The 23311-nt window shown below is 33.9% G+C and overlaps 1 protein-coding gene across 1 annotated transcript in view; it reads left to right on the top strand.

Annotated features, from left to right (window-relative positions):
* Positions 1 to 8560: 8560 nt before the first annotated feature.
* The window catches only part of LOC120625383, a 30107-nt gene continuing 15356 nt past the window's right edge, over positions 8561 to 23311 (top strand). The window contains exons 1-2 of the mRNA XM_039892424.1: positions 8561 to 8813; positions 18118 to 18241. Of these exons, the coding sequence (XP_039748358.1) occupies positions 8561 to 8813; positions 18118 to 18241 (377 nt within the window). The remainder of the gene's footprint in view (positions 8814 to 18117; positions 18242 to 23311) is intronic.

Consider the following 23311-nt stretch of genomic DNA (forward strand, 5'->3'; position numbering starts at 1 on the left):
AACACTTTCACTTTATTCGTTTTAAATGCTACACGGTTTTTTTCAGACTTTTAGGATTTTCTAAAGTAAAAAAAGGGATGTTTTTCAAATACTATTTTAGTACCTCAGGCTTGATTTTACAAATATTTTCAATTTTAATAAAAGCTTTTATTTCAGGCCAAACATCCATATATGACTATTATTTTTTGATGGTTTGTTTTTGGCCCCCGAAAGTGAGGCCGATGTCCTGACCGCTAGGATATAACCGCTTTTTGAACATGCTAACTAACAAGGCAGTATAGTTATTAGCTTAGACCATAACCAAAGTCAAAAGTCAAAACTTTCTTTCTTCAAATAGGTATATAGAAAGAAATGTTGATGAGTACATAATTTTTTTTGCCATTGTATTGTAGTAAGATGATGGGTGGTAAAGAAGGTTCCAAGCGTTGCAGAAGAAGTCCGTAACCAACTTTCCGGATATTTTTATACACTACAATAAGACTTTAATTATTTATATTGTTGGACTTTAGTTTTACTCAATATAAGTATATAAAGTCAGCCATGTAAGAGGCATGATAACTGGTTCGTGCTTTGATTAAAATCTTTAAGCAAAATCTTAATTTAAAAAAAAAATAGTTTTTTTCGGTCGCAAACGTTTTTTAGATAAAAAAACGTTTGGGACCGAAAAAAAACTTTTAAACTTTCTTGGTTTTTTAGATAACTGCAAATTATGTTTCGTTTAAAATCTTAATTGTATAATCTTTATGATGCGGGACGATTTAAAATTACCATAACTTAGTTATGGTAGAATATCTGGTTTCCGGTTTTTCGGGGTTTGAAGAGCTTCGAACATTCCTCGCTAACTCTTTGTACAATTTCGGGAAAATCCGTTGTGTACCTATTATGTTTGGTTTTCTTACAAAGTCCGATTACGATTTCCCCAGACAAACGAATAACAATCATTTAGATAGCAACACTTTCTCGAAATCAAATAGGAGGCTAGGTGTAGGGGAAGCAAAAGCGTGCACATGGTTTTGACCAGGGTTGCATAATAGCAGGAGAATGACGTGAAATGAAAGAATCCTCATTCCATACGAATCATATGAAAAAGGGTAGACATTTCGCTTTCGTGCATATCCGAAGTGCAAACGTAGTAGAAAAGTATGTTAATAAGATTAAAATATTTATGTTAAAAAAAACTATTTTAATATGTAGTCTATTAAAATAGTGTTAAAGAGAAACTCGATAATTTATTTCTTAGTAAATCGATAATTTATTTGAAGGAGTTTCAGTGAAAGTGAATTTTCAGGGACACGTTTCTTCTGTCATGTTATTTTTTTTTTACATGATACGTTATATAACGTAAAGAGACCAAGAATCAGAGATAAATTCATACACAGATCAGTGCAGTGCCGAGCATGGGCAACAAACACACTCTTACATTTATAATGTGGTTGCCTTTAGTACAAAGAAACCTAATTTAGACGGCAGAGGCCAGAGACCAATAATTAAAACTGTTTGTTTCCTTATAAGTTCTTTGCCTTTGCATATGTAAAAGTTTTTTCGGTCATAATAAAATAAAAATAATTATAGTTAATACTAGCGGACCCTCGCGACTTCGTCTGCGTATGTGTAGATCGAGAAGCTAGAATAGACCTCTAACATCATAATCATTGTGGCTAGCTATGTACTATTACTTTCCGTGGTATATTGAGTTAGTAAGTTGTCATTATTATAGTTGATACACACATACATCCTACATACATCCATCCATACATCTATCCTCACAAACTTTCGCATTTATAATATTAGTAGGATGGTACGCATGCATTCGATCGGTGTCCCATATGCCTTGCCACTTGCTGTTATTTGTGAAGAGTTATGTCCTTTATATCCGACAATATTTATCAGATCTTCATTAATATTAGACAATACATGCTTGATGATATGCAGTTTTAAGCAAATTAACGGAGATATGAAGTAAAATTGATAAAAAATTACATCCCATTTCCCGGAGGAAACCTATTGGTTTTCGGGATAAAAAGTAACCCTAACCTATATGTTAACCCGGGATATCAGCTACCATATACCATACCAAATTTTATTTAAATCCGTTCAGTAGTTTTCACGTGATGACCGGACAGACAGGCAGACAAAAATTAAATAAAAATCTGTTTTGGACTTAGTATCGATTATAAAGCATCCCCAAGTCAACATTTTCAAAATATATTAAATGTACAGAAATCTTCCAGTTACAGTTTTATTATAAGTATAGATTTATAAGGAAAGGATTCCATAATAAATGTTTGACCAAAATAAAGAGTCCATGTAACTTGCCAAAAAGTCAATTCACGTACCATCTTTCGAACGCATTCCAATGGTTCATTACCTCTAATATATATAAATAAACGTTCCGGTTTATGCTAAAAAACCGGAATTCCCCGAACATTTTGGAATATATCATATTTTCAATTTAAATTTAATCACGACTAAGTCATTATGATGGGCTCCTATCGCAGACCTATTAATTAAATCATATGAAAGAGGAATTTAGAGACGCTAGCAATATATTACTCTCTTATTGGAGAATGGAGAGAGGGATTCCGAGTTTAGATCTCCACGCGATCATGTTCCATTGCGAATTGGCGGGTTGATAAAATTCTAAATATTAATTTTGCATATTATATTTTGTGTACATTTTTTATATTGACTGAAAACTATTACGTTGAATTTATAATGAATGATACAATCTTTATACACACCTTAAACTGTTTATATGATTCATAGCATACCTATCAACGTGAGTATATAAAATTAAAAAATGAGCATTTAAGTTTAAGGAAGCGCATTATCGTTACACTATGACGAAGGCTTTAGCTTTATAAATATAGGAAAAGATGGCCTGGAAGTGGTATAATACGGAAAAACCGAAAGACCCATTTTCTACATAACATTTGTTAGACAAATTCACAAAACGATCAATATATTTAAATTTGAATAAGATAATATTTAATAGTAGATAATAATAAAATAAATTATTAACCACTATTTGAAACCACATTTTAATTTTAATTACGTCTGGTAAGTTAATTATTAGCATCAGATTAATTAATTTTTATGATTAAGTTTTTCCGCATTTTAAAATTCTATTCACTGTGTTTTTATTGCAGAATACCGAATTAGTAAGTAGAAAGTATAGAAAATATAGAAAATGTCACTGGTTTTTATTAATTAGCGTAATAGTTAACTTAAGAAACCTTTATGTATTTCAATCACTTGCTTTTATTATATATTACTCAAACTTTTTTCAATAATAAAAACATAAATTATAATTATTTAACACACTAATTCAATTTAAATCACTGTTTTAGTAATTATTTAAAAGCAATGAGCTATTATTATCACCAATGATTATTTTATAAATATATAGCACATTGAAAGTTTTTATTTTAAAGAAAATAAAACCTTATTCCTTTTATCACTCGTATTATTTATATTAGAACAGCCGTATCTTTTTAAATTAAAATAAGTGGTTTATAAAACCTTTTTGTTTTCAATTTATTCACTTATTTTTTTAATATATTTTTCACCCGTTAAAAGGCACGACAGCCTTCGCGCGCTGAATGTCTATAAAAATCAGGTTGTACTAGCATCTGACCTTCCTGAGGAGCCACATTATTACATAGCTAACTAATTATACCAACTGTAAACAAGTTATTGTAGAGTCACTTCAATTAATCCACACTAATATTATATATGCGCTAATGTGTATGTCTGTTTGTTTATTTGCTTGACTGTGTTGCCTATGTGGCTCAACCGCAAACTGATCTTGTCGAAATTTACCACAGCGATAACTCGTATCCCGAAGTACTTTATACTGCTAAAAAATATTCAGAAACAATTGGTATGGCTTAAATAATACCTCTGTACAGCTTGACAGTAAAATCGATCATGTCAAAATTTAGCACAGCATGATTTTAAATCCTGTAGCCCAATTCTTAATGATTTTTATCCCGGAATATCATTCGATAACCTTCAGTATTAAATATAAAAGACAGACAGACAAACAAAAATTCACCCGGTCGATTAAGTACGATATTAACTCCTTGATACTATGACCCAGTTTGGAGTGGGTTCATTTTCCTTTAAAGGGATTTTAGAAACCTTATAGGTGTTCATTTAATTAAAGGCTTATAAATATGCTTATAGTGTTCTTTGTTAGAGGTTGGATAAGAGCGACTGCTGAGTTTCTTTCAGTTTTTATCGGTGAAATCTGCCTTCAAAGCCGGTGGTAATCACTACAAACGAACAGACTTCAACGGTCGCCATTCCAAGGTGTTAAAATTGCGACCCCGCACAGGTAAACGCAGCGTTGGTCAGCCTTCAACGAGGTGGACAGACGACATCAAACGAGTCGCTAGGAGCCGCTGGAAACAAGCGGCCCAGGACCGTGGATTTTAGAACTCTCTACAAAAGACCTATGTCCAGCAGTGGACTTCAATCGGTTGCAGTAATGATGATGATACTTTATATTTGTTTAATGTTTAGATTTTCAAAGAAAATTCAAAATCAAATAAATTCGTATGACGTATAATATAGTGGTTTTACCTGGGTTAACTATTCTAATAATAACAGATTAATATGCTATGCCTGATAATGACTATTGAAAATCAGCTTTTAATTTTTAAAAGGTTTGATTTTATTATTCAGTTATATGAGAATTTAATATTTTTTTTGATTATTAATATTAAAGTATAAAGTCCTTCATATAGATAGAAACCAAACAGATTTTTATTTTAGTTTTGTCTGCCTATCTGTTCGGATATATAAGTACAATTTGTTGTACTTATAGCTGATACATTAATTTTCACAGAGAATGAATAGTATCATAGACAAGGTGAAACCGTAGTTTAGTAGCAAAACCGATCTAGACAATTCAAAAATCAGCTTGCATTTAGAGCCCAGTAAAATTAACTGATGCTACGGGATTCCTTTAAAGCCTAAAACAAACTTGATCGAAGCCACGAGCAACATCAAGGGCAGTTGAGGAAATACAAGTAGACTAGAAATAACAGATATAATTATAATACAAAGGGTGACCTTATCGCCTAACAGCGATCTTTGCCAACCTTAGGATTCACACCTTCAATGAGAACATCCAGGTACTTCAAAGAATTTACTAGCCTGCCAACCCTTATCCGAGCAGCATGGCGAGTTCTGAATGTTAAACCAAATGAGAGAGAAGCGTGTGGAGATTAAAAGGCTCAGGATGATATAGGATTAAAGACATAGATTATCATATAGAGGAACCTTTCAAAAAGATAAATAATAGGTATGGGCTTTATTCATAAACGTGGCATAACGACGGAATGCCAATGCAGTGTTTTCTCACGCTCTGAAACTTTAAAGGCGCTGTCAGTTCAATTGTGTTATTAATAAGGCCTAAACTAAGAGCTGTGTTAGCGAAAATGTGCATACTTAAAAATAAGTTGCCCTAAGAATACTACGATTGCTATATATGTCACTAGCAGATTCGATTATAAACTATGGCATCTGCAAAACATTTATAAATTGCAACTTAGATTACTGAAAACAATAGTTCCATTGAAAATTAAATATAAACATAAAAATAATTACCAAGGGCTTTTTAAATATTGTAATGTGATGTCTGTTTATGACAAAGTGGATTTAGCAATAATAACCCAGTATCATAATTACATTCGCAAATTAGACAAGAATGCTAGACCTATGAACTTACGTCATTTAACCTACCTACCTATGTTTAGAACACCCACATCTAATAATGTTTATGGAAAGAGGGTATGGGAGTAGTGCCTAGTGCCTAGTGTTTTAGAAAAATTACCTAGACCTTTACTAGAAGAAATTGAAAGTAAAAAACTGAAGCAAATCAAAAACAAATTGAAACGTTATTACATTCAGGGTACGTGCAAAAACTACAAGGCGGAAGTTCATCCAGACCATTCCTACAAATTCCATTAATTAACACTATATAAATATTGCTTTTGTTTTTTTTTCCTTACATTAAATATTAATTAATATATATTTGTGTAACCCTCTCGAGCGCATAAATCTTCCATAATGAAGGAAAAGAAAGTAAGGAGTATACAGTACACAATTTATCTTTTTTTTTTTCGAGTAACCTTTTATAAACTTATTTTTTACAACAAGATCGATCTTTGCTTACCTGAGTTATCAAAGACGAAAGGGATACGTACGGTTTATCCCCTGTACAGTTTGAACCCCGTACGGTTCAAACTGATAAACCGCATGAGAACTTCCCTGGTCCAAATCTGTCACAACAAACTCTTCTAAGTACTACTTCTAATTTTGTTACAAGACCAAATACCAAATATAGAATTACAGCCTTCTATGGTAATATTTTGTAGGTATATAACAACAAATACTAAAATCGATCGATTGTAAAATATAAATAAATAGCGACCAAAGAATCAGCAATATCCGAAAATATTTAACGAAAGTGTGCCTTGTCCATAGAAAATCAATTAATGAACAATTAAAGAAGTCATAAAATCGTGTGTGTATAATTTACGCACTGCGGGCACACCAAATTGTGTATTGGTTTTTTTTTTGGTTCTAGGGATGACCAAAATACTTTTTCTCTTATTTAATTGTTTTAATATTTAGTTTAGTAAACTGTACAGATTCGTCCGGCGGTAGCAGATAGCAAGTAGCAAGCAAGAGTGATCGAGCTTTCTTTTTATAAAATCGCGCTTTTTCGACGAAGATAGCGCATGTGGTTTACGCAGTCGACGCCACAGTGAGTATTTTGTATACCATTGTGTAATGTGATACTGAGTTGTTGTTTGTGAACCCAAATAAATAAATAACCTAAAAAAAGATTTAAAAAAAAGCTATTTATTTAAATTAACTTTTCATACATTATAATGTGCATTTTAAAAGTATATAAAAGTGATACAAAACACTTATAAAAACTATAAAATTAGATAAACATGAAAAGCAAAATGTTATATACATTTTCATTGCAATAATTAAGGCTGTTAAAAAATTAGGGCTAGGTGCAGAAGTGAATTAAATTTAAGAAATAATGAATGCACTTAGTTTATCTTAAACATGTTATTTTAATGTTAAGTTTTGCGTAAAATCTCTTATTTTTTAGTAGGTCCCTCCTCACTGCCTCCCTCCGGATTATCACTTTATCTAGGACCCCCCTTTATTTTGAGGTCTTCGGTTGAAAATACATGGGCTAATTTAGGGAATCGTCCATGATCCACGGCATATATCGCCGGTTGGGTTGATATTTTAACGGCTATTATATATCGGCTGCTACATACTCCGAAGTGGTACTGAGGAAATCTAGGCAGAGTATGATGAGATGACTATTATAAGTCAAATATTTAAGATAAATTATTTGCAGTATATACAGACAGGTTAGAAATTAAATATCGTTTTATTTACGCTTCGTTTTTTTTTCTATAATTTTTTCACTCTAAAGGGAAAATATAATTGTATACAGTAAATGCCAGATTGGAAAAAATGGAGTAATTATGTATAATAAATGATGACCCTAACCCCTAACCGACCAAACCTAACCAAAATGACTAACACATCCGTATACAAAAGAAGGTCGCAATTAAACATACGCACAAACGCGCGCACGAGAAGAAAGTACGGGCACTACAGTCTCGGCGCGATGTAGAATTGGGCAATGCAATCCTGAGCGAGATAGCTATACTCTTCTTTATCGGGGTACAGTAAGAACGTTCCATGTGCGAACGTTGTTGTTTTAGATAGACTGTAGCATATATCTATTATAAGTTATATCATAGGTAGGTGTAATGCATTGTCAGTCGTAAATTTTTCATCCGTGTCATAAAGAATGTGTTGGAAGCGTCTCTAAGGGGGCAGCATTTGGGTCGGGAGAGTAAGAGGGTTGAGGCCTCTTAAATCCCACACCACCACGGTCCCCAAAGTCAGTGCGAGTGAGTACTCCATTTATTATTCACTCACACTAACAGCTCAACCACTACAAAATATCCTATAAGGCTATTTCGTCTTAAGGATGCTAGCTATCTTAGTGCATAATTTCATCAAGATCGGTTTAGCTGTGCAGCCGTGCCGTTACCCTGGTTCGCTCCCGAGAAAAAGATACTATCCAGTTCTATTATTTTTTTCATATAGCTAACGGTCTGGGCATTAATGAATCAATAAGAATACAGTACCGCATGTTATAATAAGCATATGGGAGCGCGGTGAGTCTGTTGTGGAGCTATTAGGAGGCCTGTGTCCAACAGTGTGACGTAATAAGGCTGATAATGATAACAGATAGAGAGAAGATTAAAAATATTGATTTACCTAAAGCTAGGAATTTTACGTAGGAAAATTGACCGCATAGATATGAGAAATCTTGAAATACATCTTCCTTCTCCACCACATATAGCTTCAACTTAACGCGCAAACCGAACTAAGCCCATACACTAACATCCACCCAACATCTATATTAGTTGACTTTCACACCAGCGCGCCAGTCCAACCTTGAGCGCGAAAGCATCTCACGCAAAGCGCACGCGCAAACGCCAAAATGGCGAACAAAAAAGTTTTCTTAATATTCCTAATCTGTATTAATTTTTCACACGTAAAAAGTGATAGTTTATTCGAGAGGTCCTATGAATATGTAGTTAATTTTGGGAGGAATGTGGCGCCGAGTATTTTGTCGATTCTGGAATGTTTTGGGGAAAATGGCGGGGACTCGTGGTTGTGTGCGCGGGAAAAGGCGGGAAAACTGTTTGACAGCTGGGACAAGGAGGTTGAGAAGCAGAGGATGTTATGGGCAGGTAGGCAAAGCTTATGAAATATACAGACAATTAATATATAAAAGTTAGTTAGCAATAAAAGTATTTCAAACAAGTTAGTTTTAAGCCAATTAAAACTTAATTGTAGTATTGAACACAAATCTTCTTTTCTAATTTACTAGATGTTGCCTGCGTTTATTACGGTTTTTAAATCCCGTGGGAACCGTTCATTTTCCTGGAATAAAAGTAACTATGTTACTCTCCGTCCTTTTAACTAACTCGACTTATTCCAAAAATAGTGTATGGGTTGGTTAGTTAGGCTTAAAACAAAAATACTTTCTATTTAGTTACGATGTACACGGTCTTTTAATACGACTTTATTCTACTCTTTATATATTTAATTTTTCGATAAGTTTTCTACAAGTTTATGTTTGGTTCTAAGGTTCAGTTCTGCTCTTCTGTAAGGTCCTGCTCGAAGTACTATCTCGTTGATCTAGTGGCGGGCATATTCGACTACGACTGGACTCCCAAGTTCGACTCGAACTCGAGGTTTTGAGTTGGATGTCCAGGTCGGGCAAACATTCGGTATAATTGTTTTTTTAAGAAAGTTAAGAAATTCGCAGCATGCACCAGTCGGATTTTAGAATTTTAGCAGTTATATTTTCTTTCAAATTCCAAGAGATGTGAACATGAATAGATAATCAAATATGTTCTGATAATGCATTACATTCATTTGTTTAAAAACATTTTTTTAAGATACTGTATTTTATCCCTTATAAATTCATTTAAACTCATTTCTGAAGGGTTATTTTTGAAAAATAATTTAGCTTTATTTATATTAAATATCAGCATATTTTTTTCTGGAATTTCACAAAATAACACTAACCTTATTCCTTACTTAACATTGCAGTCTTAAAAACCATAAGTTTTTTATTCCATTTTTCCACCCTTCATGAAATTCATTTCAGATCGCCGTCCTAAAAGATCCACCCTACATTTCGTATTTCAAGTTCTTAGTCAAATTTGCCCTTATAAATATTAAGCAAGTTGAATTTGTTATTTTCCATTTAATTGATAAATAAGTCAATAAAAGACTTTTTATGACTTACCTTTTTCTATTATTACTTTTATATTAATCATTATTGGAAAAAGTCAGCGAACCCTGGATAGGAAAACGTTTTTCTTTCAAAGCTATAGGATGAGAGACGGTTGCAAAATTTCATTAGTATCAATAACATCTTATGGGTTTATTGAGGTGGGGATAAACAAATATCTCAAAAGTGACATTTCTGTCCCAGGAATCACGTCACTATATTATTGAAAAGAAAAGACTGTAGTCAAAGTTAAACTTTTTTTAATTAAATAACCATTTTTACATATTTTATTCTACTTATTTTTCCATTCTAGTGATGCTTTGTACGCAGAACTTTTCAGATGACAATAAATTTCAGTTGCGTGTAACCCATAGATACGGCGACACTGATTTAAGTTATATAAAGCAAATAGGATTATTCACTTTATCTTCATCTATAATTGATTAACTAAATGAAAGTCACAAAACATTAAATCTTGAATGAATGAATGAATATACTTTTATTGCACACCACAAAAAGTACAGCAAAAAATTGTATAACAAAACAACGTATACAATTTGGCGGTAAAAATTATTATTTGTTTAAAATCAAAATTCAAACCCATGTTATACCAAGCTTATTATAATGCGTTTCCTGGTTGAGAGGTCAGGATTTAGTTATTTTCCAGGTAGAATAAATAATTAGTACTCGGTGTCACTGATAAAGATTTGTATTCCTAATTACATTGATGAGATACAGACTTCAACAACACTTTTCGCATTTAAAACCTATGTATTGCAGCTATGTCTATGTACTGCTGTAGTCGTAAAAATCAATGTAATGCTTTCAGGAACGGCACGATTCCGCTATAGCCATTTGTGGTGTGATATTTGATACGAAAATTTAAGGGTTTAAATTACAAAGTACACATTACACATTATACATGTTGGTCTATTTATCACGAAATATAACAAATTAAGCTTATATTCTTCAATTATAATAATGGAAGTAGCTGTGACAAAGGCCTCCTACACTACATGTCAAATTGATAAATAGAAATTCCAAAGTCAACCACCGTGTCATGAATTATCTCTTTAACTCTTTAATTTTCACGCATTATACTTTACTTGTTCGAAGTTTTATAGCTCTTAAATCAAGAGTACAAGGTTCGAAATCCATTGAAACTTTTCTCTTAAGATTTTGCGGTTAAATGGTGTAATTGAGTTTATTGTATCCGCATTTATAAACCATTTATATACAAGCAAAAAAAAATCATTGTCTGTCTGTGATATAAAAAAAAATGCTTATGTTGTTTATTTGTAAGACATTACAAGGAACTCGTGTTTTAAATTTTTGTCTGTCTTCTTTTTTGTCCCAACTAATATTTTAGAACAGCCAACCTATTTTGATGGGACTTTCGCAGCCAGGTAGATGATTATACAGGGAATGTCATAAGGTGCTTTAAAGTTATTATTTGAAATAAAGCAATCTGTGGTTATTTTTAAAAACAACCCAGAAGCTATGTAGAAAAGGGAGTGAAAGTTTTCTTTAGGGGTAAATTGGACTATTAGGTACGTAGAAACAGGTAGGTATTATGAACAAAACAACTACACATCTTTCCAGCTTCTTCTAAGTAGGTATAATTTGCATTTCAAATCAATGGTCACAGTCGCATAAACATACATTCTTGCCTTATTATAACTGCTTGTAAGTTGTAAGGTAGGCCTAGTTTAAATAAAGAATATATTTTTGTGTGAAAAAATGTTTCCTTAGAAATAAATCAAAGCTTAGATTTCCAGCTTTGAATGTAGTCAAGTTGAATCAAAACGATCCCAAACTCAATGAGGTTGCTAGGCTTTATTAATGTCCCCATGGGCATTTTCAGATCAGCGCTATGTCATAATAATATTGCGTTGTCAGTTGTCACTTGTCGTCCCATTTACATAGTCGCAAATTATATATACATCGCATACATATACATGCAAAATTTCAGCTCCATCGAAAACCGGGAAATGGCTCTAATTAAGTTTTGATTACAGACAGACATCGGGACAAGTGACTACATACTCTTTATACGAATATACCTACCATCGGTAATAATTATAGTATTACAAATTTTGATAAAAACGGTGATATGATTTAATATGATGTAGAAGATAGATGTAGATGTTCACAAAACTCAAAATGCAGTTAATGCGACTTGCGATTTCTACATCTGGTATAATTTTTATTTCTGAATTCTATCGAATGGTAATTAATATCGAATTGAGCCATAGGTTATATATCAAACTGAGCCATAGCATGATACGAGTTTGCCCTTCGCTGCAATCTCACCTGGTGGTAAGTGATGATGTAGTCTAAGATGGGTTATCGGCAGCTATAGTAAATCCATGACCCTAATCGGTTTCTACGCGAAATCATACCGGAACGCTAAATCGCATTGCGGTACATTTTTGTCGGAAGGTTGGTAACTATCCACGGCCGAAGCATTCCAAGAGACCACGGCTAGCATAAAAAATTATATCCCCCGATGATAGGGGAGACTAGGGTTAAAATTAACGTGTCCACCGGCCAAAGCGCGGCAACAGGGAATAGGGGAAATTTACACCCGTTTATGTACACTTCTATTATTTGGCTATTATTGCCACACGTGCACCCATGCTTTGAGAGTTAATAAAAATGTGGGAGAAGGTAGAATTTCGTTCTTTCCACGGAGAGAAAAATGTCTCATGCCCATCATAAAGACATAATTCAGAAATTATACATTTCAAATCGCCTCTGCCGGGCATCGAACGCGGGACCTCCGTATCACCGCAGCCGACCACGGACGTCATCAGTGTGGTAGCTAGTATATAAATAAAAACTATTAAAATGCCGGTATATACACTCGGTACGGTATATATACTCTCAGTCGTTGTTTAAATCGACAGTTTATACAGCTTTCCTCTGTAATTATAGTCATAATCGTGTAACGAATTGACTTTCTCTCTTTTGAAAACAGGCTTTTTGGAGGTTTCGCAGATACCAAACGATCGACCGACTTCTCGAGAGATCTTCGAAAATTTCGCAATTTCGCTCGGACCATAGTCATCTTTTCAAATGTGTCAAAGTATTTATCTCTAGTTTTAATGTATTAAAGGTAAGCTTTTATAGCCTAGTTGGTAAGGCTTCGGCTTCCCTTTTGAGAGGACCGAATTCGATCCCCGGAAAGCACCTCAAATTTTTCGAAGTTATGTGCTTTTTTTTGAAGGAAAACATTGAGGAAACCGGCAGACCAGAGTAACCTCAATAACGTTTTCAAAGGTATTGAAGTCTATAATATATAGTAATCCGCACTTAGCCAGAGTGATGGACAATGGCCTAATCCCTCCTCATTCTGGGACGAGACCCGTGTAGTGGGCCGACAATGGGTCTACCATGATAGTAATTAAGAGAAAATTTAACTTGCGTACGTACAAGGTGTAGATGTTTTAAGTATAAAACCTGGTTCTTACTTGAATTAAATAGTAGCTAGCTGTTTCCCGCAAAATTGTTCGCGTTTGTTTTGACTTTTAAAAATCATGATGAATAACGCATTTATTCGGATCAAGATTTTTAACATGTTCATAAAAACGTCGTCCCTAATGATGCATTTGTTAAAACAAATTCGATTATTTGACGGCCGATTGGCGCAGTGGACAGCGACCCCGCTTGCTGAGTCCAAGGCCTGGAAAATGTTTGTGTACATGAATGTTTTTCAGTGTCTGGGTGTTTATATGTATATTATAAGTATTTACGTATATTATTTATCAAAATATTCATCAGTCATTTTAGTACTCATAACACAAGCTACGCTTACTTTGGGGCTAGATGGAGATGTGTGTATTGTCGTAGTATATTTATTTATTTATTTATTATTACCACATACATAGCTTATCTGGGGATATTAACTATTAAACACTATTTTACAGGTTTCTCTGTAAATATCCACCGAACACAGTTGAGAAAAAAGTGCGAAGCCAGTGCGGAAGTTAAAAATATAAAGAGTTCAATGTATCTGATGCTCATATTAACCACTATATAAGTAAGACAATACACGATCGATCTGGTTTGCTAACCCCGTTCCAGCCGACTGATTCTATCGGAAGACATGTATCTAGTGAGATCATATAAATGTGTTATAGCCGATGCACAAACTAAGACACGTGGTGGTAGGCCCTTCTTGTTACAAGATAGGAATACCACTGTCCCCTTGTTTCTTATCTAATAGGCATGATGACAGTAACAAAGAATATAATAAAAACGTATTTTTTTAATACACGAAGTGAGATTGGTATTTTTTTTTATTTTCGATAAATAAACTTGCAAAATCGAACAAACCCGGCCGGGTTTGTTCGATTTTGCAAGTGACATTCAAAATTATGTCGTCAAGTCTATATCAACAATGTAAATGAAAACCGTAATAATACTTCACATGCTTTAGATGAACATTATGTACTGTCTCCGAGACTTATCTGTGAAACCGAAAACCTAGTAGTTTTTGAGTAAACCACTGCCATAGTTTTTACTGAAAGAAATCTAATACAGCCACGTGACTACTGTCACTTTATTAGGTAAGCGTCGCGTAAGATAGGTACTATGCGCGTGTCGGTATTTTATCTTAAAAATGGTTGGCATAATAATTAGTTTGTCTGGAAAAATGAATATGCTCCTTTTGATTTGTTATTTTTACACGGTGATTCGTTATAAAATATACTTATGCATCCTACAAATTTATTCCGTAATTCTTTTAAACGAGGTGTAAAGTGTATAATCCATAATTTGCTAAGTTTTCTGTTCGCAATACCAAAATCAATAATCTTTGGCTATGGAACAAGGGCTAAACTAAATCTCTATTTTACCGATGACGTCAGAGGTCGGCCATGAGACCCAGCCAGCGTTTTCGCGGAACATAGTTTTTTTGAATATAATTTGCAACTTATGCCAACAAACCGTTAATTTATGCAATAATAAGATATTTTCTGGATAGATAGATAGATACTTCCGACCTTATTTGACCAAAAAACTGTTTATTTATTCATCATGCCTATTGTTTCTAGCATAGAAAAATGTTGAAATCACAAAACAAATCTCTTCCTAAGGGCAGTGGCGTGCATAGAGGGTATGCACAGGCAGTGGCGTGCATAGAGGGTATGCACAGGGTATGCAGATGATATAAAATAGAGAAAATCTCCAGTACGAGTTATAAAAAACTCAAGGATAGGCTTTGTAAGAGTTATAAAAAACCTACCCTTAAGTATTTATAACTCGTACAGGAGATTATCTTCATTTTATACCATCTGCTTATCCTGTGGATACCCTCTATGCACACCACTGTGCACAGGGTATGCAGTTGATATAAATTTGAGAAAATCTCCAGTACGAGTTATAATAAACTTAAGGATAGGCATTGTACGAGTTATAAAAAGCCTATCCTTAAGTATTTATAACTCGTATTGAGAGATTTTTTTCATTTTGTATCACCTGTGCATACCCTCTATGCACGCCTAAGGGCGACCTTATCACTTAGAGTAGTAGTAATCTAATCCAGGCTACTTAAGCGAATGGAGGCAAAGATACACTTTTGAGAAGGGATATCGCAATAATTACATCCTTCATCAATCAATAGCCCATAACAGTCTCAATGACCTATTTATGAATGAATGAATACACTTTTATTGTACACCACATAAACATATAGAAAAATTATAAATAAAAATTTAACAAAAAGTATACAATTTGGCCGCCTTATCGCTACATAGCGATCTCTTCCAGGCAACCAAAGGTGTAAAACACATCTCAAGAAGATTATTGAATGAATGAATACACCAAAGAAAAAAAAGTAGTTACAGAGATATAAATACATATCAAGATTATTATTAAATATATTATTATATTATTATATATTTTTTTTTTTTTTTTTTTAATAATACTACGACAATACACAAATCGCCATCTAGCCCCAAAGTAAGCGTAGCTTGTGTTATGGGTACTAAGATGACTGATGAGTATTTTTATGAATAATATACATAAATACTTAGAATATACATATAAAAACACAGACACTGAAAAACATTCATGCTCATCACATAAACATTTTCCAGTAGTGGAAATCGAACCCACGGCCTTCGACTCCGAAAGCAGGGTCGCTGCAAACTGCGCCATCGGCCGTCAACTACCGGCCGTATTGACAGTCTGCAGCTCGTTGCCAACTCCTTGACTAGTTTGAGCCCATTTGGGGCTTATTCACTAGGTTGTGGGCGCGACAGTGTACGATATGCATTGAACTTTACTCACCATCGTTTTAATTTTACAAAAGTTTGTGTCGAGTCGGCGTCTAGTCGATATGATATACGAAAATCTTTACTGTCAGTTTCAAGTAAACAAACGTGTCCATAAAATAGATAAATCAGATAACTAGTGCAAATTACATATGCGAAAGTTAACGCCTATTGTTTAGTTAGCATCAGTTAGTATTTATGTGGCGCTGTGAACACTTTCCATCTTAAGTGCCGCGTTTATCGAGACTTTCCATCTCACCCGAGGCGAATATCTACAAATGTTTATTGTATTTATTAGATTTGCCTGGAGCCTCGCACGCCCTAGAAATCCCGGAATCCGATTTATACATCCTGCCCTGAAATAATCGTTTAGGAATTGTGCAGGATTTCTTTTACTAGCGGTTCGCCGCAGACTAAGACCATGCGTTATCTATACTTATATAATATTAGCATTCCCCTGCGGCTTCGTCCGCGTACGAATCAATATTAAAAGATATTTTTTAGAATTTTAAACCGTTATACTCTATTTCGGCGTGACTTTAATCGCTTACGCGTTGCACGCAACGGATGCTGTCAATCCGAACATTTTTCCCGTTTTTGCGACATTATTTATTGATGATCCGCTTCTCTACAGCCGTAGCGTACTTAATATTATATAGCCTTCTTCTATAAACTGGATAAATAAAAATATTTTTCCAATTCGAACCAGTAGTTAGTTCCTGAGATTAGAGCGTTCAAGTAAATAAACTATTCAGCTTTGTAATATTAGATCGCTTAAAGCGATATATATATTTTTATAGTTTTGTTATTTCTTGTTTTCACTTTTAATTTGTCCATCTCTCTATCTATCTTTCTATTAGTATAAAATAAAAAGAGAAAAGATTTGCTGATTTATTCGTAATCGCTACACTTCAATAATTATTTCACCATTCGAAAGCAGTAGTTATAGCCGCTAGAAATAATTGTAATTATGAAGCAAGCAAATGGTTCGTCAAACGCTATGTAATAAAAGTCTTCTTGACAACAAATGTTGTCTACGTCAAAAATTATTTAATATAAATAAGTAAATTTTCAAACGTAAAATAGGCAAAGAATATAAATACTTACAACACTATATGAAGGCGATATTCTTTTAGTATTTTGTGCTATGAAACGGGAATTAATATACAAGGGGGTGGGTACTGCAAGTGTAGTGTCGACAAATTAGAGTTTAAATCCATCTCGATAAGTCTATTTAATTACTTGTGGGTAGAATTCAATTATAATAATATAACAAATAATCATCATAATCATTGGTAGAATGCCATCTATTAACTCATGTCGTAAGCGTTTAAAGGAAGTAACTTTTACGCGGGAACTCATTATTATGTACTTCTACAAGCGGATGCCAGCAATTGCGTCTGCGAAGTCTGAGAAATTTTCCCTTTGTGCCTTTGCCCGTGTCAAGAAATCAACTTAAGGCAAAGCTTTAGCTAATAAAATAAAAGTTAAAAACCAAAGTTATGGATTTAACTTAAAAAATTAAATACTTTCATACGCGTACGAGTTAAATGGGGATAAAAGTTTATCCCCATTTAACTCGTACTTTTCGGGGTTTATTTTAAATACTGTGTAATACTATTTTTTATTTTTAACCGAATGTTAAAATATCAAATTTATTGGATATAACTTGAAGCATGTCAATCTTTCATAAAAACTTTCTTTCCCCGTTTAGGGGAAGAATTAAAAAAAACACATTTACTCTTGGTTGTTAGAGCCTTGGTTAAACGGGACCCCGGAATCCGAGATCCCGTCGAACGGGATCACGGATCATGTGCGTGACACACGTGTGTGTCTGTGTGCCATACACATGCAGACACACAAAAAGGTGTGCATGAGAGTATCAATTCATTACACCAATTAATTGGGGATGTAAACTTTCTTGAAAGTTTATATTATATGAAAACTGAAAATACGTTATTTCCTTGGTTACAGAAGCGGCAGATGCTGAGGTGGTGTCATCAGGGAGATCCTTCGAGGAGCTACCTTCCAAGCTCGGCAGGGAGGTGGAACTGTCCCTGACTGTTGTAACAGACCTTGTAGAAAACGGGGTGGCCAGGTAAGTTTTATCTCTACTAAAATAAGTAAAATTGAAGTGTTTGTCTGTTCGAAACGACGGTTTCTTAATGTGACTATTTGATGGCTGGTATAAACCTAACACAAGTTATAAAAATCTAGGTAAGTCTGTCCGGGATTATCTTTGAGACTTTGGTGTCGTCCTTTTTGTAATAAAATATTTTGGATAACCCTCGAACTTCGAGACACAAAAATACTATACCTTTTTGGCCTGACCGATCCATTTGAAATTATGACCTTAACAACCAGCATTTTTAGGGTTCCGTAACCAACTGGTGCCAACGAGGCCTTATTAAGTCCCGCAGTCCGTCCGTCTGTCTGTCAGGGCTGTACCTCATGAACTATGTACGTAGAGTTGTAATTTTCATAGAATATATATTTCTTTTGATGCTATAGCAAGAAATAATTATTATCACCACACATCACATCACAAATAATACTTTAAATAGAAAAAAAACAAATGTTTTGTAAAAAATAAAATAAAGATGAAAACTAAATTGTTTGAAGATACGCGTTTTTTGGTGTTTTTATTCGATCTTAATAGTGATAACACAATGTACGTACCCCCGTAAAATATGAATATCTATTTTACGGGGGTACGGCATCCTTCTAGTGCCAGTCAAACTCGCACGTAGTTTCTCGCTACGCGACTCGGTTTCTTCTTGGGTGTTTCCTTGATTTTAATAATGGCAATACTCTGTAGCGTTTTATATTCTTTGATGGTACCGAGCCCTTATTTGATGCAACTCGCACTTGCGGTTTTTATACGTATAAGAGAAGATATTCTTCTTATGTTATAATTGGATTTGCTTATGTTTGATTTATTAAAGTCTCAAAATATGTGTGTTTGAAAGTAGAATACTTTCAAAAGGAAGAGTTTAAGAGAAAGTAAGACTGATGGAGAAAAGTGGCATTACAATATATTATATACATTTACATACATTACAGTTAAAACTATGACCAAGCATATCCTTAGCAGAATAGAAACTATGTTTAAGCTGAGTCATTAAACATTTGACTTTTGGCGGCGCAGTGGCTAGCTTTTTGGACTGTATTAAGATCAAGTGACGTCACGGACATTTACAGATTACTATGTCAACAGCAAAAAGGTCATTGTCCTAGGTTATATCAAAACAATAATATACACACATTCACACGTGCAAATAAAGTTGAAAGTGTTAAGATAACAAAATGAGTTAGCATAATATTATTTTTTGGGTTACATTCAAAACTTAAATCTACGTTATCTAGAATAGCATATACTTCCTCGAAAATAAGACAAAATAGAAAATAATAATATAAATAATAATAATAATATGCAAAAAAGACCTACTGATAGCGCGTTGGAACAAACAAACACAAACTCTTCTGAGTCTGTTTTATGGATAGTAAAAACAAACGTACGAAAAGACAGTTCACAAACAAATATTAGTTACATCGTGTTCATAATAATAAACTGAGACACCAGGTAAATAGCGCTATGAATTTAAATCGAAGCCTCTTTACATAAATTATAGCACACCATGCCGTAAAAGAAAATGCTACAAACCGGAAATCGAATCCGCAGCGATCGATATTCAAGACGTTTGTCCACTTTCACTCGTGTACCCTTAGTAAGAGCTAGCACTTATGCATGGTTTCGATAGTTTAACACTGAACTCCTGATGCTTTTTGCTGATGCGAGTATTCTTTTATCCTTTTCTAATCACTCAATACTTACAACTTATCTTCCTAATAAAAGACTGCAAATATTGACTGTCAGTTTCAAATCTAAATCGAAAACGATACAATTTATTTTGAATAATTTAATCCATGATAAAATTTTAGAAACCCAAAATCAGAAAGTAAACTTTTACCAAAATATGCTACTTATATTTTAAAAAATACAAATTAAAATGCATAAAATTTAAGAAATTTACTAAATTGCTCAATCTCATAAATCGAGACAATTTGCTCAAACAAAATGAACGCTGATTTGAATTAAATATACAATTCCATTTCGGTAAACACTCGTCAAAATCTTCGAAACTATAACGCTAAGCGTAAGAACAGCGTGATCTTATCATTAATTTATTGAAATAAATTATTTATTAAAAAGCCAAAAATTAGATATCTAGTATCTATCCTTAACAATCTATACTTGTGAACTAAGACAAAACACCTTGAATGGAAAAAGACCTAAAATTTAACGAAACGCTAATTATGTTTGCACAAAACTAAATCGATATTATGTGCTAAGCTGTGCAAGCTTAATTAAAAGACGATTTCTTTGACTTAAACTCATTTATGGAAATATATAGTTTTACAAAAACAACCAGGTACTGTCCTTATTACAAGAAATATTAGATCCATTTCACTGTGACTTCATTTCATTCTAATACGCGAATACAACTATCGAATAGAACTTGCGAATGCCGTACTAGGGGAACTTGCAGCAAACACTAATGGACAGAAATTATGAGTTCTATGACCTTAATTTGCTTTCGAAGTCAATTTTTGTAGACTACTCGAGATTCCATTCACGTTCATTTTTAAGTCGTACACAAATGTCCGCCGCTGGACTGTCATAGCAGATTGGAATTTAGAACATAGACCCACCACGCTGCTCCTGATTGGCGACATTTCATTATTAATTATCATATTGTTACTAATGACTTTCTTTCAAACTTTGACTTAGAAGCAAATAACCTAAAAAAATGTTCAGACCAGGTAATAAAACTCAGGACCTTGTTACAAATAGTCGAATGTGCAAATCTCACTCAAATTCAAATACAAATTTGTTTTAATTTATTAGATCTTATCACAGCCGCTTCGGTATGAAGCGTTCATATATATAACATGTTAGATGATGGGGATAACTACGTTCGTTAACATAGAACAGAGTTCCGATCGTGCCCTGGTCTAAGAAAAGCTCACAGTAAACTTAGCCAGGTTTTTTTTGTTATCATCATCTCACAGTCGAATTAATATTTAGCTTTGAATTTAGAGCAATTCATACCCATGCTTTTTTATCTTTCATGTAATCCTTAATATTATTATAGGATTTTCCTATAAGCTTACGTTCTACGCAACGAGACGGTTAGAGACTCGCACTTTTTTAATGTGAGGCAGTTAATTCGAAATCGTAGACAAACGCGTCGCATTTATTTTTGTTTACCATTGAAATAGCATCCATTGGGTACTTAATCTTCGGTAATAATCCTACTAATATTATAAATGTGAATGTGTGGATATTTGGATGTTTGTTACTCAATCACGCAAAAACGGCTAAACGGATTTGGATGAAATTTGGCAAGCATGTAGACTTTGACATGGAAAAGAACATAAGCTACCTTTATCTTAAATAGTTTACAGACAGCTTTGAAATTGGGTATGCATTTCACCTATGCTATGGAAAAGGACATATACTTTCTATACCGATCTTTCAAATAGTTCCCGTGGTAAGAGAAATTGCTAACGAGCGGAGCTTTAGACCCAATTCTGAAGTACGCGCAGACGAAGACGCGGGCTAAAGCTACTACTACTATTTTTAATCCCGATCTCTAAAATTGTTCCCGTGGGAAAAGCATAAAAAGTTGCTGTAACTTGTAATACCAATAATTTGTTAATAATGTAATTATAGTTACACGCAGACGAAGTCGCGATGGGAAAGCTGGTAAACAATAAATACAAACTGTTTATTGCTTAGGCTAGACAACATTGCTACCACAGGAAATATGTTCTTACAATAAAGCAAATAAATATACTACGACAATACACACTACGCCATCTAGCCCCAAAGTAAGCGTAGCATGTGTTATGGGTTGCTAAGATGACTGATGAATATTTTTTTTATGAATAATTACATAAATACTTATAAAATACGTATAAACACCCAGACACTGAAAAACATTCCTGTTAATGACACCAACATTTTCCAGTTGTGGGAATCGAACCCACGGCCTTTGACTCAGAAAGCAGGATCGCTGCCCACCGCGCCAATCGGCCGTCTAATAAAATGGCCGCAAACTCAACTTTATGCTGTGCATGGGTGACAATTCCTAGAACTGATTTTCAGTTGGCTTCATTTCTGGTTGAGCACCATACCGATAAGCCTTCCTGGGCTTATGGGTTTTTAGTAATAGTTAGTAGTTTCTGTTACTTCGACCGAAGAATGGTCGCTATATATATTTCTGCCGCCAAGCTGAATTTTTGTGTTCCGGCGTGATTTGCCTTGGCTTTGTAGTTATGGGTATTTTATGGTAGAATCCAATTAAAACTTGCTTGACAGCGTAAATACAGTTGAGTTGTGATTAACGCAATAACCGTATAACTTTCCATATCTAAAATGTACAAGCTATGAGGTGTTTGTTTGGACGATGTCTGGAACTACTGATCGGATTTGAATATGATATTCCAATTCGTGAGGAACGTTATCAACTTTTAAAACCACGCTTTCGCCCTTAAGAGGTATTCAAAAAGAAAAAAAAGTCAAAAGAATGCTGTCGAAAGCGAAGTAATAATGCTGCAGTACAGAGTCTGGGTAGTGAAGGAAAAATTTCCAGAAGTTGTGCAGAAGAATTTGCGAGGAATAGTCTATACTATCACTATCTAAAACTATAAAAGGACAGAATTTTTTTCATGTTTGTTTTTACCCAATAGGCTCCGGAAATACTGGACCGATTTCAACCATTGATTTTCCAAAAGAATGCTAATAATTAGGAAGAAAAAAGGAATAATTAATAAAAAAAAAAAATTGAGATCCTTAAGAAAATTGCTATAATGTAACTCAAAGTAGCAAATCATCACTTGGCGTGCGCGGCGCTGAAAAAACTATTGATGATACATAAAACTCTATATACTACATAATTAAAGTGTTACCTACAATAAGAAAGTCCGCGACAGAATTTAATAGCTGCTTTTTTTTTCTAAAATTTCATTTGACTGCCGGTAGAAGCAAAAGTCGGTTGCATTAATATCGCAGTTTTAATTCTTATTCGAATAAATAACCCCATCATCAAAGGTATATCATCAATTAATAACAGTGAAATACTTTTAATTCATTCGAATCGAA

Source organism: Pararge aegeria, chromosome 7 (genome assembly GCF_905163445.1).
Source record: "Pararge aegeria chromosome 7, ilParAegt1.1, whole genome shotgun sequence".
Lineage (NCBI taxonomy): Eukaryota > Metazoa > Arthropoda > Insecta > Lepidoptera > Nymphalidae > Pararge > Pararge aegeria.